This window comes from Mustela putorius, unplaced genomic scaffold (genome assembly GCF_011764305.1).
Source record: "Mustela putorius furo isolate JIRA1106 unplaced genomic scaffold, ASM1176430v1.1 tig00003853_pilon_pilon_pilon, whole genome shotgun sequence".
In the NCBI taxonomy this organism is placed as follows: Eukaryota; Metazoa; Chordata; class Mammalia; order Carnivora; family Mustelidae; genus Mustela; species Mustela putorius.
Window position 1 is genome coordinate 10673737 of NW_025422005.1, and position 17002 is coordinate 10690738.

The 17002-nt window shown below is 47.8% G+C and overlaps 1 protein-coding gene across 9 annotated transcripts in view; it reads left to right on the plus strand.

The window, feature by feature from the left end:
* FHAD1 (forkhead associated phosphopeptide binding domain 1) overlaps window positions 1-17002 on the plus strand; it is a 135853-nt gene that overhangs the window by 77288 nt on the left and 41563 nt on the right. For all 9 annotated transcript variants that reach the window (XR_006601672.1, XM_013048800.2, XM_045063791.1 and 6 more), the window contains 5 exons: window positions 826-909; window positions 1656-1808; window positions 2717-2912; window positions 13902-13972; window positions 15563-15715. Coding sequence is in view for 8 of the 9 variants with exons in the window: in XM_013048800.2 (XP_012904254.2) it covers window positions 826-909; window positions 1656-1808; window positions 2717-2912; window positions 13902-13972; window positions 15563-15715 (657 nt within the window). In the remaining variant the exon portion in view is untranslated. The remainder of the gene's footprint in view (window positions 1-825; window positions 910-1655; window positions 1809-2716; window positions 2913-13901; window positions 13973-15562; window positions 15716-17002) is intronic.

Consider the following 17002-nt stretch of genomic DNA (forward strand, 5'->3'; position numbering starts at 1 on the left):
TGGTAATTTTCTGTTTTAGAGTCAATGACCGTATTTTGCCAGTGAGCCAAAAACCCAGGCTGTTAGTAAATTCTCAGAGAAAGGGGGCTTCTTTGCCTCTCACTTCTCTGGGAACCAGACACCTTGAACTTGAACTTCTCTGTGCCCTGATTTAATTTAACTGTGCTGTTTCATCAGCCGTAATCTGAAAACACCAGCGCCCAGGAGGCACTGGATAGAAGCCGGTGGAACCGAAGTAGAGGACCCGGTTTTCGGACAGATGTCTCTGCATACGAGCATCTGATGAATATGTATTGAGCGCCCACTCTGCCAGGCACCGTACCAGGCTCTGGGGAGACGAAGACAATAGACACGGTGTTCAGGACATGGACGGTTGGAGGCCCAGAATGGCAGAAGGGAGCATGTTGTCCTCTCGCCAGGCACCCGAGCTGATGACACCATTTACTTCGGCTGACGGCTTCAATATTTATTTCGCAGTCTGGAGCCAACTTAACAATTAGGGAAGAACGCTCCCGGCCCCAGACTTCCCACTGGATAATTGGCACCAAGTGGTTCTTCCAAGGGCACGAGGCGTGTGTACGCTGCCCACGTGGGTCCTCTGGGCTCGGCAGGCAGACGTAAAAAGTAATTAAAATCTGCTGCTCTGTTCTCTTCTGTCGGCACTGCCCCTTCCAGTGAGAAGTGAAGATTTTTGTGACCCATAATGATAGTTAGCGGTGCAAGGACCATTCTCCCTCCTGGACCCCCAGCGCTGGAAACACCGCACCCGGGCTTGCGAACTCCCACCAGCCCCGCTCACTGTGTCGCCTTCCCTTTGTGCTGTAGCTGGAGCATTTCAGAAGTCAAGTCATCAAGGCCACCTACGGACGAGTGAAGCCGTTCCTGGACAAGCCCATCACTGATCAACAGGTTTGTCTCGCGTTGTTACTTCCCCCTTCGGGGACCTGGGACTCCAGACACTGGAAGCATATGCTACTGTGTTTTGTTGGTGGTATATATTTTTCACACTGTTGCTACACCATAAAGATTTGTTTTGATTTTATGGGATTTCCTGGCTTTTAAAGTAAAAGCCAGTTAAACTCCCTTGAAATGTTTCTGTGAAAATCAAATTAAACCACTCAGGCCTATTTCTGGTCTCCAGACACACACATTTACCCTTCGTTAGCACCTTCAAAGGGGGATGCTGTCTCTCCCTAGACGAGGCATTCTCACTTCTTCCTTCTGAAGGGAAGTGATGGTCATGAGGGTGGACTTCTGGCCATAATGATTGCCTTGTCATTCTTTGATTTTCTTTCCAACACTCGTGTCCATGCATATGTGAGAAGACCCAACATGGGCCGCTTTCATTAGCTGCAGACACTGACTTGCTATTCACGAGCCCACAGCATCAGGCTCCGTGTTATAAATCACTGCTACCATGCAGAAGAATCTAGAACAAACTCATGAACAAACCCATGACAACATTATAGATCTTTGGCTCTTAAAGGCGGGAGACATGTCCTGGAGACAGAGCCAATATCCTCCTCCAGAGCCATCACCAAGACATGTCAGGGCCTCCCTGCTTACCTGTGGCCCCGGGAGCTTGAAGTAATGCTCCCAGCTCCCCTCCCAGAGCCACCCTGTCCTGTAAATCTCTCTTTTCTTTTTCTCACCAGCTAATAGAGAAGATTACCCAGGTCACTGAGGACAACATCAACTTTCAGCAAAAAAAATGGACGCTGCAGAAGGAGACTCAGCTCAGCAATTCCAAACAGGAGGCAATCATAGAGAACATGGAGAAGCTGAAGGCATCTTTAGACAGCTGTCAGGTGGCCTCTCTCGGCTTTTTACAAATGTCCCCTTCATCTCATTCTTGTGCTGCTGGTTTGGGAAGTTGCCCAGGGTTCGTGGAGCAGGTCAGGCAGAAAAGCTCTGCTCTCTTTTGTCCTTTTCTCTTGTTGGAGAAATCTGTTTGGGAGCAGAAAACAAAGAGCCTCAAAAAAATGCCTCCCAGATGAATTTAGTATGGCCAAGGAAAGAGGCCTGACACGCTTCTGGGACAGACTTGGGGAGGCCCCAGACCCACGCATAAATGAATAAGTAAGTCTCCTGTTATTTCCAGAGAAATCAAAGAACATTCCTGCGTTTTATTTAAATTATTTTATATATATATATATTTTTTGGCCCAGCAGTGGAAAGGCTATTGTTTTGGGGTCTGTGTGTGTGTGTGTGTGTGCCTCTTTTGCTTTTGATTCTGGAAGAGACGGGCCCAGGAGTCTGCCTAAACCCCCACGGCTCCCACACCGAAATGGAGCCTTCCAGAACAGGCAGCTGCTTCTGCTTTCTCTGGAAATAAGCAGCTACTATTTGGGGAGCCTGCGCAAACGCTGGCTTGTCAGCACCCTTTTGAGACAGGAAACCCTGCTTTCTGACCAGCTGAGACATTGATCTCAACAGGAATTTTGACGAACGGAAGTTGCCAGACTTGGCTCCCGTTGCTGCCAGAGGTCCTTGGCAATTTGCCACAGATACCTAAAAGTGGGGTCTCTTTGGCCATCCAAAGTCCAAATTAGAGTGGAAAAAAAAAAAAAGAGCGAAAGCTGCCCCAAAAGCGGAGCTGTTCCAGTGCGCCCAGCCTGGCGCACGGTCTGCTTCACGGCAAAAGTGACAGCGTCATTCTTCAGGTGCCGTCTCCAGTGACAGGATCTGGGCTCCTCATGATCTCGTGTCTTCCCAGGCATGCATGAAAATGTCCTGCTGTAGCAAGGACCTGAAGAAAGAGGTGGACATGCTTCAGAACCTTCAGGTGAGCCCACCTGTTTCAGGGCTCCAGAAGGTGGTGCTGGACATCCTGCGTCTGTCGCTGTCCTGGCTGGAGGAAACAGAGCGTCTCCTCCGGGACGTCGGCATCCAGTTATCCAGTTCCGACACAGGTTACTGTCACCTTTTTTTTTCCTCACGTAGTTGCATGACTCTAAAATGTCGTGTTAAATCTTATCGTGATGGGACATCTGTTGAGGAAAGCTTCTTAGGTATGTGGCCAAGTAGTCCCTTCTGTAGACTTTCTTTGAGAAGTGATTTTCCTTGGGGGTAAGAAAAAAAAAAGTGAGACATGATTACTGAAGAAAAATGAGATGTGACATAAGCAAAAGGAAAATTAAAGCAAAATTATGCTAAATCCTATCTCTCAGAAGCAACTAGCATTTTATATATATATATGCATATATATAATTTTTAATAGACTTTTTAGAGCAGTTCTAGGTTCACAGCAAAATGGAAAGTATTGTACAGAGACTTCCTTTGTACCCCTTGCCCCCCATATGCCCAGTCCCCCATTATCACCATCCCCCACCACCAGAGTGGTGACCCTACACTGATACACCATTACACCCAGAGACGACACTTCACATCGGGGCTCACTCTTGGCATTGCATGTTCTCTAGGTTTGAATAAAGGTGTCATGTATCTACCATTATCGAATCATGCAGGATGGTTTCATTGTCATAAAAATCCTCTGCTCTCTGCCTATTCATCCTTCCGCCAACCCCGAGCTCCTGGCGACCACCGATCTTTTCACTGCCTCCGTGGTTCTGCCTTTTCCAGAACGTCATGCAGTTGGAATCATACAACCTTTTAGATTGGTTGCTTTTTTCACTTAATAACATGCACTTCAGTTCCCTCCATATCTTTTCACGACTTGATAACTCACTTCTGTTTAGCACCAAATAATTGTCCGGATGGACCATGGTTTATCTATCCATCCACCCAAGTGAAGGACATCCTAGTTGCTTCCAAGTTTTGACAGTTATGAATAAAGCTAATATCACCATCCATGTGCAGGGTTTTGTGTGGATGTAAGCTTTCAACGCCTTTGGGTAAATACCAGGGAGTATGATTGCTAGAGCCCGTAGTAAGAGTAGGCTTAGTTTTTTTTTGTTTGTTTGTTTTTCCCCAAAGATTTATTTATTTATTTATTTATTTATTTATTTGAGAGAGAGACAGTGAGAGAGCATGAGCGAGGAGAAGGTCAGAGAGAGAAGCAGACTCCCGGTAGAGCTGGGAGCCTGATGTGGGACTTGATCCCAGGACTCCAGGATCATGACCTGAGCCGAAGGCAGTCGTCCAACCAACTGAGCCACCCAGGCGTCCCAAGAGTAGGCTTAGTTTTTAAAGAAACCACCAAACTGTCCTCCATTGGGCCTGTACCATTCTGCATTCCCGTCAGCAATGCACAAGAGTTCCTGTTGCTCCACGTCTTTTGCCAGCATTTGATGTTGTCACAACTCGTAGAGTTCAGTTGTAACGTTCACAGCATTTTCCCATGGAAATAGCTGTAGGATTCTTATTCTCTCTATGCCTCAGTTTCCTTACCTATAAAATGAGGATAATACGGAGTACCTACCCCTTAAGATTGTTGTGAAGATTAAAATGTATTGGTATATGTAAAGTATTCAAAGTAGTATCTGGCACAGAATAGGCATTACCCTTACATTTTTTTTAAAGATTTTATTTATTTATTTGACAGAGAGAGAGATCACAAGTAGGCAGAGAGGCAGGCAGAGAGAGGGGGAAGCAGGTTCCCCACTGAGCAGAGAGCCCGATGCGGGGCTTGATCCCAGGACCCTGGGATCATGACCCAAGATGAAGGCAGAGGCTTTAACCCACTGAGCCACCCAGGCGCCCTCCCCCATACATTTTTCTTTTAATTTTTTTTTATCATGGGCATTTAGGTTGTTTCCAGTTCTCCATACTTCTAGATAATACTGAAGTGAATGCTATCGAACATATACCTATTCATTTTATATTTATCATTTTAGAGGTGGAAGGACATTGAACCAGTGTCATTCAACGAAGATTTATTGTGTGCCTACTAGAGAACAGCCCTGTGTGGGGCAGAGATGTAGTGGGTTGGATCAGGTGGAATCGTGGTCATGAGTGTATGCGTGTTAGCTGGGAAATTCCTCTAGCTTTATCTGTACGTTTGAAATTTGCCACATTACAATATTGAAGGGAAAATAGGCACCATTCCTGCCCTCAAAGACTTTGTGGTCTGGGAAGGGAAGGGTGGGTGTAAATTGAAAAATCACTCAGACATAAAATTTGAATGTGACAAGTGCTACAAAGGAGACCTGCAGGACTCTGACCTGGTCAGGGTGGGCAGGGCATCTGCAGGATGCACAGAATTTATTTTCCAAAGAGGGGAGGGGAGAAGAAGTGTGGGGAGAAAATTCTGGGTAAAAAGAGTTGCATGGTAGTGGGAGGGGAGCATGAAGAACACGAGGGACTAAAAGAAATGGGGGTCAGAGGTGGGGCAGGACTGGCAGGGAAGGGCAGTAGAGGCTGTGCCTTGTGGGCTTGCGGGGCCCTGCTAAGATGGTCTGCTTTAACCTAAGAGCAGTGAGAAGCCAACAAAAGATTTTAAGTAGGGAACTGATGGAACAGGCTTGCTTCTGGAGATAATCCTCTTGGCTGTGAGTGGAAAATGTTTCTGGAAAATGGCCATCACAGAGCACCAGAGAACCAGTTAGGAGGCTGTCACAAGAGATGATGGTAGCTCCAAGGCAAGGGCGGGATAGAGAAAGAGAGAGGTTTCCCAGGCATTTAAGAGGTAAATCAACAGGCCTCGGTTGTGGAATTGGATATAGTTAGAAGGGAAGTGACAGAGAAAGGGGTCTGCAGGCCTCCAGGTTTCTGGCTTGTGTAAAAGGACAGACAATGCTTCCTTCACTAAAATCCAGCATCAAGAACACTGCGTGAAGACCAGGTTTGAAGGAAGTGCCTCAAGATAAGGTGCCAAGGATGCGGCTATCACCCTGTATGTCTAGTCTGGAAGTAGAAGTTAGTGTGGTGTGTCTCCAGAAGCCAGAAAAGCATGGGCCACTTAGTGGGTGCTTAATAAATAACTGTGAGAGGGATGGGTGAGGGGGTGGTGGGGGGAGGGAGAGAGGGATGGACGGATGGATGGATGGGGGATGGATGGTTAGTGGATAGATGGGTGGGTGGGTAGAAGGGTAGGTGGATGGATAGGCAAATGGATGGTGGGTGGATGGGAGGGATGGAGGGGTAGGTGGATAGATGGGTGGGTGGATGGACAAACAGATGGACAGATGGGTGAATGAATAGATGGATGGGTGGATGGATGGGTGACTAGGTGGATGATTAAAGCCATAGGTGTGAATGCTCTCACTTAGGAAGAAAGTATATGAGGGAGATTGCCCAGGGCTACATCTTGAGGAACTCTGACATTTTGGAGATTGTTGTTACACCTTGCCAAGTCACCCTTGATAGTGGCTACATGAATTTGACATTCCTACAGCAATAAATGAGAATAGAGGAGGGATTTTCAACTCTTATTATTCAACATCTCCAGCCATGATTCCCCCAAAGTAGTCCTGAAGGTGGTATAAAGTTCTTTCAAAAAGAAGGCAAAAGCAAAAAGAAGATTAACTTCTATAACTACCTGCCCCTCATGTATAACACAGAGAACAGGAGAACTGGCCTTCTCCTGATCACCCAGTGGCTCTCCAATCCCAGTGTTACTATTGTAATCTTAGCAATCTTGAGCAAACGTGGAATTGGGTAAAATGTGGGTCACAGTGCTAGCTGTTCTCCAAGATTAGAACTGAAACAAAGACCATCGTCTCTGTCTTAGTAATAGTTGGGATAAGCTTTGTGTGTAACATTCCATCCCCATGTCCAAGAGCATTTTAGTCCTTAGAGCTTATGTCCATAAATGTAGTCATTTATGTTATCATAAAGAAACGTGGATTAGAGAGTTAAGTTTCAGGCCAGCAATTCTAGAAAGACTGAGAAAGAATCACTTCAGGCAACATTTCTCAGACCTGCCATCTCAATGCAGAGTCCCTTCTATACTAATATGCACTATGGATCTAGAAAAATGGGGTAAAGAATGCAGTGTTCCCAAAACACATTTCTCCTTTTTGACTGTCTTCACCTGCATCTTGCATCTAATATCTTTTGGAATAATGCTCTCTGGAACACCTGCGGGGGAGACACAGACTATATTCTGTGATTACGACTATTCGGTTCTGAGAAGTCGAAGAGGAAGCATGAAGGGTAATAACAGAAAGGTCAGTGAGTAGGGACCATCCTTCATTCATTTGGCAGGAGGAGTTGATGTTATTTTTCTCTTCCAGTAGAAGCAGTATTATGGCAAGGCCCCAAAAGGCTCAAAGAAAGGGGTGAGCTAGAGAATTCCCTGTATTCTCTGTGTTAGCTACTGCTGCACCTCAGTCCTAGCACAGAACCATCTCCACTCAGATGGCAGCAGCCATGGTAGTGGTGTTGAGAATGGTGAAGATGGTGAGGGTGATGAGGACAGTGGGTGTGAGGATAAGTGAGGATGATGATGGTGATATGACTGATGGCAGTGAGGATGGTGATAGTGACAAGGAGGATGATGGTGTGGCTCGGATGGTGATGGCGAGGATGCCGATGATGGTGGGGAGGATGGTGATGATGATGATGATGGTGGGGAGGATTGTGGTGATGAGGACGGTGAGGTGGTGATCAGGATGATGTGGGGGTGGCTAAGATGGTGATGGCCATGAGGTTGGTGATGGTGAGGATGATGATGGTGGTGGTAAGGATGACGATGATGGTGGGGACAATGGTGGTGATGATGATTATGGTGGGGAGGATTGTGGTGGTGAGGATGATGATGGGGGTGATGAGGATGATGATGGTGAGGAGGAGGATGGTGATGAGGATGGGGAGGATGGTGATGAGGATGATGATGGTGGGGAGGATTGTGGTGATGAGGATGATGATGGGGGTGGCTAGGATGGTGATGGTGAGGAGGAGAATGGTGGGGAGGATGATGATGATCATGGGGAGGATGGTGATGAGGATGATGATGGTGGGGAGGATTGTGGTGATGAGGATGATGATGGGGGTGGCTAGGATGGTGATGGTGAGGAGGAGAATGGTGGGGAGGATGATGATGATGATGGGGAGGATGGTGATGAGGATGATGATGGTAGGGAGGATTGTGGTGATGAGGATGATGATGGCGGTGATAAGGAGCACAGTGGTGTTGAGTATGACAATCATGGCAGTGATCCAGTGGTGGTGGTGGTAATGGTGAGGAGGAGGATGGTGGTGAAGGTGATAATGGCAGGGCTGACTGATGATGGTGCTCATCCTTTACTACTGAGCACTCCCAGTCTAGATGCTGTTCCAGGCATTTCCATACATTATCCCAGTTCATCCTCACAACAACTCTGTGAAGCAGGTACTGTTACCCTCATTTTAGAAATGAAGAAACTGGGGCGCCTGGGTGGCTCAGTGGGTCGAAGCCTCTGCCATCAGCTCACGTCATGATCTCAGGGTCCTGAGATCGAGCCCCGCATCAGGCTCTCTGCTCAGCAGGGAGCCTGCTTCCCCCCTCTCTCTCTGCCTGCCTCCCTGCCTACTTGTGATCTCTCTCTGTCAAAAAATAAATAAAATCTTTAAAAAAAAAAAAAAAGAAATGAAGAAACTGGTTCAAAAACTGCTTTTGTGAGTATTCCAGCATGAAAAGGAGATTCAAGGTACTTCACATTACTGAAGCCAGCAGGGAGTCCGCAGTCATTCACTGCCCTCCACAAACACTCCTGAGGGCCTTCTGTGTCCCAGTTCCTGAGAGAAGGGTGGGGACCATGGTTTATCTAGCTCCTCCTGGGTGCTTATCACTGTGTTAGATGTTTTATATGCGTTGTGTACTTTTATGCTCCCATATCCCAACAAGCAAGGTACTATTACTGTCTTTATTTTTCAGGTAAGGAAACTGAGTCACGGGGCATTAAGAAACTTGCTCAAGGTCACACAGCTGGTACCTGGGAAGGTCAGGAGTCAGGTCACTGTGATCCCAATACCGGTGTTTTTCTGTGACCCCGCCCTCTCTCTGAAGATCCAGAGAAGTACCAGGTATACACCCAATTCCTAGAAAACAGGTTCTGTCATCAACTTGGGCAGGGAAAGAGCTAAGAGCACTCACCCCCCGAGGTGAGCTCCCCTCTCCATTGCCCACCATGAGCCACGCCCATGGAAGGCCCAGGACCAGTGGAATGGTTCTGAGCGTGGGCTTTGGAGAACAGCTGCCAAAGTCTGAATCTCAACTGTGTGCTGACTAGTTGTGTGAGCAGGTTACTTGACTTCTGTGTGCCCTGTTTTCCTGTTCATAAAATGGAGCTAAGAGCCCATCGGGATGTCGTGAGGATTAAACACTGAGACGTGTGCACACCGGTCATGGAGCCTGGGCCACACTAAGTCTCAATAAGTGGGAGGTGCCGTGATCACCAACGTGAAGTACTTACTGACCTAATCTGACCTAAACAGGAGTCAGATAGGTACACGCATGGGCGGTACAGCTTGATTTATTCACACCGAGGTAACTCGACCCGCAACCCCATCTCCACTTGGCAACAAATGGGATTTTTGTAGCCATGGGCACTCAGTTGGGTTGCACCCAAAAGAGCCCTTCCCAGGTCTCCTTCCTAGAGTCATGACAAGGGGGTGAGTGTCCCAACAGCCAAGTGGTGGAGCTGGGATTCAGTTCAGATCCTTCTGACCTCCAGGCCCCTACTCTTAACTACAACACCACCCGCCTTTTCCAAGACGTAAAGCCTGTCCTAAGAGGTAAAGAACACCTAACAGCTAGGTCTGTATATTGCCCAGGGCATTGCAGATCAAGTCAAGTAAAGGGGAACTATTTGAAGTATTGTTGGCTAGCGACCCAAGGGACCAGAAGGTTGGTGTTGATCCTGAAGACCTGACTGGTGAGAGATTTGCTGTGTGGTCCAGCTGGGCAGATGTGGAATGCCTAAAGAGGGACCTTGAAAATTAGTCCCCCACTCCTCCTGCCTGGTTTCTCAAATTCTCTTGATAAAGGGAAGAAAGGCCTGCATTTTTTTTCTGGCAAGGTCAGTCGTTTGTGTCTGTTTCTGCAAGACTTTGTTACAAATAAAAGGCTTCCCAGCATGCACAGAAGAATCACTCATTCTCAGATATCCAAAATACGCATTTTTAAATGAAAAAAAAAGGAGGTTGTAATACAATATGCATAGTGTGCTCCCACTTCTAAGTATCAGTGTCCAACCGAAAGAAAAAGCCGAGGAAAAAGATACGCACGCGTTGGGCGTGTTACCCAGCGCGGTGGGATCGCGTGGGACCTTTGCTTTCACATGGTGGTTCATCAGCTCTTTCTGGCAGACCTGCCAGGGAAGCTAGAGCAGTGAACACTTTCCATGTCGTGGATGTCTGTAACGTTTGGATTTGTTCAAGAGACACATAACTTTTATCACCAGAAATATAATGAAGAATTGCTTCGTCTTCTTGGGAAGAGAAAAATCTCGTTATGATACAGCTCATCATCGCCCAGACACATGATCACACACTCCCTCTTCCCCTTCGACATCCTCGAGTCCTTCCTCTCCTTAATTCTCTCTGGATCCTATTCATGCTTTGCTCCTTCCCCTAGGGTTCCTGGGTCACGGGTTGAACCCCATTTTAGCCACCCCATATCTGTGTGCTCCTAGAGTTAATGCCAACATCACCCAGGCCACCGCCCCCCATGCCTGCCATCTTGATCTCCCCACAGAGCCCCTTTCCACAGGGCACCCTTCATATTAGCCACCCCGACCCTTACTCACACACCTCCAGTCGCTTGAAAGAGAATGACAGACCGAGGTCTGGATTCTGATCCTACCACTTAACTAGCCCCATAGCCCCATCTTGCTGAGTTTTTGTTGCCTCACCTATAAATGCAAACACATTTCCTTGCTGGGTTGTTTATAAGGATTAGAAAGTATCACACGTCAAACTCCTGGCATGGTGCCTGGTACACAGCAGGTGCTTAATACTCAGTAGCTATTATTATATTATTGTCCTACTCTTGCCTGCTGGGAATTCTCCAAAAGTTGCTCTGCCAGGGATCAAGGCTCCAGGCATGAACATATTCAGCTCTCTTGTTTTCTCTCTCTCGACCGTCTTTTCTCCCTTCTCTCCAAATTCCCACCATATTCTCAGTGCCTTCTCCAGATACAGCTCATCCCTCCATGTCGCTCCTTCTCTCCCTCTCAGGGGAGCCTGTGCACAGGGTCTGGAATTATGACTTCCTTCTCTGGCACCTACATCCTTTCTCTTCCTTTTATTCCTCCTCTGGCCATCAAACACACCTCTCAAGATGACAGCCCTTCCCTGGAACCTGCTGCTTCTCTAGCTCTTTTTCTACTACTAACACTCCTGTCCCACCTATGATCTTGAGGAAGCGTGTTATGCCGTCTGTCTTCATTGCAAATGTTCTACTGTGTCTTTGCCTCCTTGCTTTGTCCCTGCGTGTAACTGACACGGAGCCCTCCTGCCCTGGCGGGCCCGCCATCTTTCCCGAGCCTGTGTTCTCGCTGGCACACCCAACGCTCTTGGATCTCTTCCTGGAAACACTCTTACACCCTTGGCCCTCCTGGAACTGACACACCCTGCCCATCCGACCTTCTCCATTTGTTTTCAGCAGCCCCTTTCACCTATTCCTGCCCCTGCCTGAGTGTCTCCTCTAGGGCAGTCCTTGGTCCTCCCCTCACTCTTACCTCCTTTCTTATGAAGAGAGTCTCTATCCAGGTACTTCAACAACCCCTCCCGTGGCAGCAGTGGCCAAGTGGACATCTCCATGTCCGTGCTGCCACGAATGGTAGTGCTGATTTGGTGCCATGTAAGGCAGCAGCAGGTGGAATGCCTGGCTGGGCCACGTCCACCAGGAGAAGACAGTTGCTTCCTCCTAATCTCAGGAAGGCCCTGGGTGAGCCGGGCTATTCCTGCTCTCTGCAGACCACCCCTCCTGAGAGTCATTCCAGTACCTCAAATTCCACATGTCTGAAAATGAGCTTGGCAGCTCCTCCCTTCTCTCCAGCCCCCACACCACCCAACCTGTCTCTTCTGTCTGACACTGGGACTACCATCCAGTCCCTAGAAAGAGCTTTCTCTCTCCTTTCTATCCCCATGTCTCCCAGCCTTCTTTAGAGCTTCACCCCTGAAGACCTGGACATCCATGGGCTCTCAGCCTCTTAACTCACAGGAAGGGATTTAGCCCTGGGAGACACCTAGCAATGTCTGGAGACATTCTGGTTGCCACACCTGGGTGGAAGGGGCTCCTGGCGTCCTACAGTGCCCAGGATGCCCCCCCCCACAAAGAATTGCCTAGCCCAACCTAGCAATAGAGCTGCGGTTAGGAAACCCAGCTAGTTCCTCCACCTCTAATTCATCCCAGCTATTTTTCTGAAAATATTCTTTTAAAAAGCTAAACGAAAAAACTCTTTATCAGGGCAGTTCTCTGCTCTAACAGCAACTGAAGTCCCAGTGACTCCAATGCTGGCGTCACACTGACTTGTTTGCCAGCCTGTGGCACTCGGCCGCCACAGTTCTCAGAGCCCCGCGGCCTCACCTGTCAACCAGGGCGATCCGGTGGTACAGTGGGGTGATGCGCTGAGCATCACCTGCGTGCCGAGAGCCTGGCACGCAGTACAGGCCAGTACACTTCAGAGATGGTTATATCAGGTTAACACTTCTTAGGCTACTGTTCTAGCCCCACCACACACGGGCCCAGCCTTCCACTCCCGCTCCACCTTCCGAGCCCTACCTCGCGCCGTGTGTGCGGCCCAGTTAAGCACAGCACCCCACGGGGTACGCACAGCCTTTCCCCAGCTGCCCGCCTGCCTCCCCTCGTGTTAGTCTCCTGCGGCTGCTCTCACATGTGGCACAGACACGGCGCCTCATTCACATACAGTCCTGGAGGCCGACCGCCTGAGATCAGCGAGGCTGGGTTCTTCTGAAGGCTCTAGGGAAGGATCCATTTCTTTGCCTTTCCAGTCTCTAGAACCTTATTCCTTGCGTTCCTTGGCTTGTGGCCCTTGCCTCCATTTCTAGAGCCAGGAGTGCAGCGTCTTCAAGGCTCTGTTTCTCTTACATCACCTGTCCTCTATCTGTCTGGAGTAAGATCCTCCCGGGGGATGATACTGGGTCTGCCCAAAAAACCAGGCTAATTCCCTGCATCTCAAGTTCCTTAACTTGGTCATATCAGCACAGTTCCTCTGCCCCGTCAGGTAACGTTCATAGGCTCCAGAGATTAGGACGTGGGTATCCTTGGGGACCACCATGTAGCCTGGCCTTCCACCTCTTGCGTTCCAAATGCCCTCCCCCCCAACTCTGATTTTTGCCTACCCAGCAGTGCCCACTGGCTCCTCGGCCAAGTAGCCCCCTATGATTGCTCCAGGCGAATGACCTCCCCTCAGAGACTCTCACCCTCCTGCCCTGCATCAGCAGTCACTTCCGTGCCACGCGGAGCCACTACCTATTCTCCTCACACAGTTAGACCCCATGTCTCAGACTGAACCTCAAGGAATAGCTTCACCACCCCCCCGCTTCCCCACCAGACTTAGCTCATGGCTTGGCACACAGTGGACATTTAGTTGATAGGTGCTCTGCTGATGGGTTTTATTTTCCACCCTTCAAAAACAAACTGGATTTGAGCCCATCCAAGGCTGACCAGCCACTTTAAAAACGCACATTGGATGGCAGCTCAGATCTTCTTCCTTTTTTTTTTTTTTTTTAAGATTTTATTTATTTATTTGACAGAGAGAGAGTTCACAGTAGACAGAAAGGCAGGCAGAGAGAGAGAGAGAGAGGGAAGCAGGCTCCCCGCCGAGCAGAGAGCCCGCCGCGGGACTTGATCCTAGGACCCTGAGATCATGACCTGAGCCGAAGGCAGCGGCTTAACCCACTGAGCCACCCAGGCGCCCCAGCTCAGGTCTTCTTGATGGGAGGGCCATGGTGCCCTCGTCCACCTGCGAGCAAGCTTTGTTATGACATTATTGGGAAAGCAAAGGAAGTGAATTGAATGGATATTTAACCTTCTTGCTTCTCTTTTCAAGGATTGTCTTTGTATCTGGAATATCTTCTGGTATATTATAAAAAAATTACAAGCCAAACCCAGGAACTTCAGGTAATACTTTGACTTTGAAAGTTCATTTCAGCTCCTCCTTAGTGTTTATATACCACTGTGCATTTTAACTCTGTTTTTTCTCTGTTAACAAGTCCATCCACATTCTCCAAAACATGACATGATATCCTCACTTGACACAAAAAGATTCAGACAGGGTGGCTAAGGTCTCCCAGGAGGGCCAGGGCAAAGACAGGATACTTGTTGTCTTGTATCAAAATCATCAGAAAACTTTAAATGCCATCAGATCTTGAGGCTTATGCTTACTAAATACACAGCTACTTGCAGTGTAGGGAGTAGAATTACCAAAAGTCACATAAAGTCCCCATTTTAGGGGCAAAGGATTCTTAGGGATTGTACCTCTCTGGTATGGTATTGCCATAACAATGCTTTGTAATAAGCACCTACAAAACTTCAGTGGCATTCCACAGTTACTGTTCACTGCTCACATACCAGGGGTCAGCCACTAGGTGGGTGCACCAGTCCTGGACAGGCTTGCCCAAGTGTCTGGGTGTTGGCTGGCCCTCGGTCAGTCTAGGCTGGACTCAGCTGGAGCAGCTTCTCTCTGCCCCACCTGTCTCTCATCCTCCAGCAGGCTAGCCTGCACGTGTCCCCATGGTGATGCGGAAGTACAAGAGAAAAAGCAGCCCAGTCATGAAATGCTTTTCAGTTCTCTGGTGTGTTAGCATCCCGCTGGCCCAAGTAGGGCTCGTGGCTGAGTTCAATGTCAGATCAGCGTATGGGTGGGCACTGCAAGGTACATGGCCAAAGACGTGGTGGAGAGAGAGTAAAGTATTGGGACCACCATCATGATCAACCCCACAGGTCATCTAACCCAGAGGTCCACAGACTTTTTCTAAAGCAGAGGGCCAGATGGTCAATATGTTAGGCTTGTAGGCCATACAGTCTCTGTCACACCTACTCAACTCAGCTGCTATAGAGTAAAAGCAGCCATATACAATATGTAAATGAGCATGATGGGCATGGCTCTGTTCCAATAAAACTTTATTTATAAAGATTGGCAGTGAGCCAGATTTGGCCTGTAGACAGCACTTTGTCAACCCCTGATCGGCCCATTTTTCTTATTGTACAGAAAAAAACATGGAACCTCAAAGGCTAGGTGACTATTTCAATGTCACAAGGCTAGTTGATGGAAGAATCAAGAAAAAGCTCAGGCCTTCTGACCCTAGCTCACTGTTTTTTCTCTTCCACTCGGCAAATAATAACTAACAGTTCTAGCTTCCATTAACCAAGCACTGTGCTAAAGCTTTCCATCCATCATGATCTCACTTAATCCTTACTCTCAGAGGCAGATACTGTTATTATCCCATTTTCTAAATGAAAAAGCATCTAGAAAGAAGTAGAGCTGACATTCTGAGTTCTTGACCACTGAGAGTCTGGGTTCTTGACAACTCAACTCTACAGGTTCCCTAGCAGAAACTAGACTAAGCATAGTCTCTCTGTGTTTTTAAGGTTGCGTAAACCTTTGTACCCCCAAAGGTAAAAGAACTTGGAAAAGAAAAGTGTTGAAATGACTCCTTTAATTCATCCTGTCCCCCTCATCAGCTTCAGTTTCCTTTCCTCTCATTTCAGATCAAGATCCACAGTTCTCAGGAAACTCAGCAGTCTTTCATGCAAGAGAAGCTGCGGGAACATCTGGCAGAGAAGGAGAAGCTGACTGAGGACAGACTGCAGCAAGAGGAGAGGCTGAAAGCCAGAATCAAGCGGCTTATGGATGAGAAGGCGGTAAGGTGGTCCCTGTCATTTTCTTTACTCCTGGAAGCTGATGGAATGGCCTCTTCTGCAGGCATGTACTTGGGAGGAGAAATCTCAGCAACTCCTTGTTTGATGCTCTGGAAGTAAATTAATTAAATAGGTGAGTAACGGAGGAAGTAACATGAAGCTTGAATTCTAAAACTCAACTTGAAACAGCAAAGTTACTGAAATTCCTGGAAATGGTACCTTATTAGCGCAAATGCCACAGTCAATTTGCCAAGTTCAAGTCATTACTGAGGTCCTGGTTTATAACTGACAGACTCTCAGTGCTTGCAAGACCAGCCTCACATTATTTTCGTCTTCTCTTTCTCGATACATATCATAGGAAACAAATGGCCAAGATTGCCACTTGCTTTTCTAAAAACGAAACCAGTTACAAGACACTTTACAGCAGCCCCTCTCAAATTTACCAATGCCCAGGAAGCCCCTGGGGAGTCTGTTAAAATGCAGATTCTGACTCGGTAAGGTTGGGGCAGAAACTGGCCTCCTGCGTTCCAACCAGCTCCCAGCTGGTGCTGGCAGCACAGGTCTGCAGACCACATTTTCAGCAGCAAATCTTAGAGGGTGGTTTTCCCAGACTTGCCTGATAAGCACGACCTCGACTCCTGTTAAAAATACGGATTCTCAGAGCGCCTGGGTGGCTCAGTTGGTTAAGTGGCTGCTTTCGGCTCACGTCATGATCCCAGGGTTCGGGGATCAAGCCCTGCATTGGTCTCCCAGCTCGCCGGGGAGTCTGCTTCTCCCTCTGCCCCTACCTCTCTCTCTTTCTCTGTTAAAAAAAAAAAAAACAACAACAACAACAAAACAGATTCTCTGGCCCCAGCCCAGACCCACTACACCTGAATCTCTAGAGAAGGCCAGGAAACTGCATATAATGAACTCATTCTCATCTTTGTCCAAGAGTCGGCCCTTTTTTGTATTCAGGGATTGCCATGAATTTTTAAGTACTTCATTGCCATCACCCTACATCAGAGGCTCATGACTTTGGATGTCCTTTTGTCATTTAGGAGATTAAATAAAGTCCTAATGCTTAACTGACTGAGTCTCCTAGGAGCCCCGTGGGGGTCCCAATTTTAAATGAACCTTCCTTAGACCATAATACACCATCACCCTCACCCTTTCTAAAAAATACATGTGTCAAAACTCATTAATTAAACTCCTCCTCATGAATCCCAACTCATTTGAGGACTGTTTGAATAGTAAGAAATTCTAAGTTGCTTTATCAAGCTAACCCTTATTTAATATGAGCTGTAAACA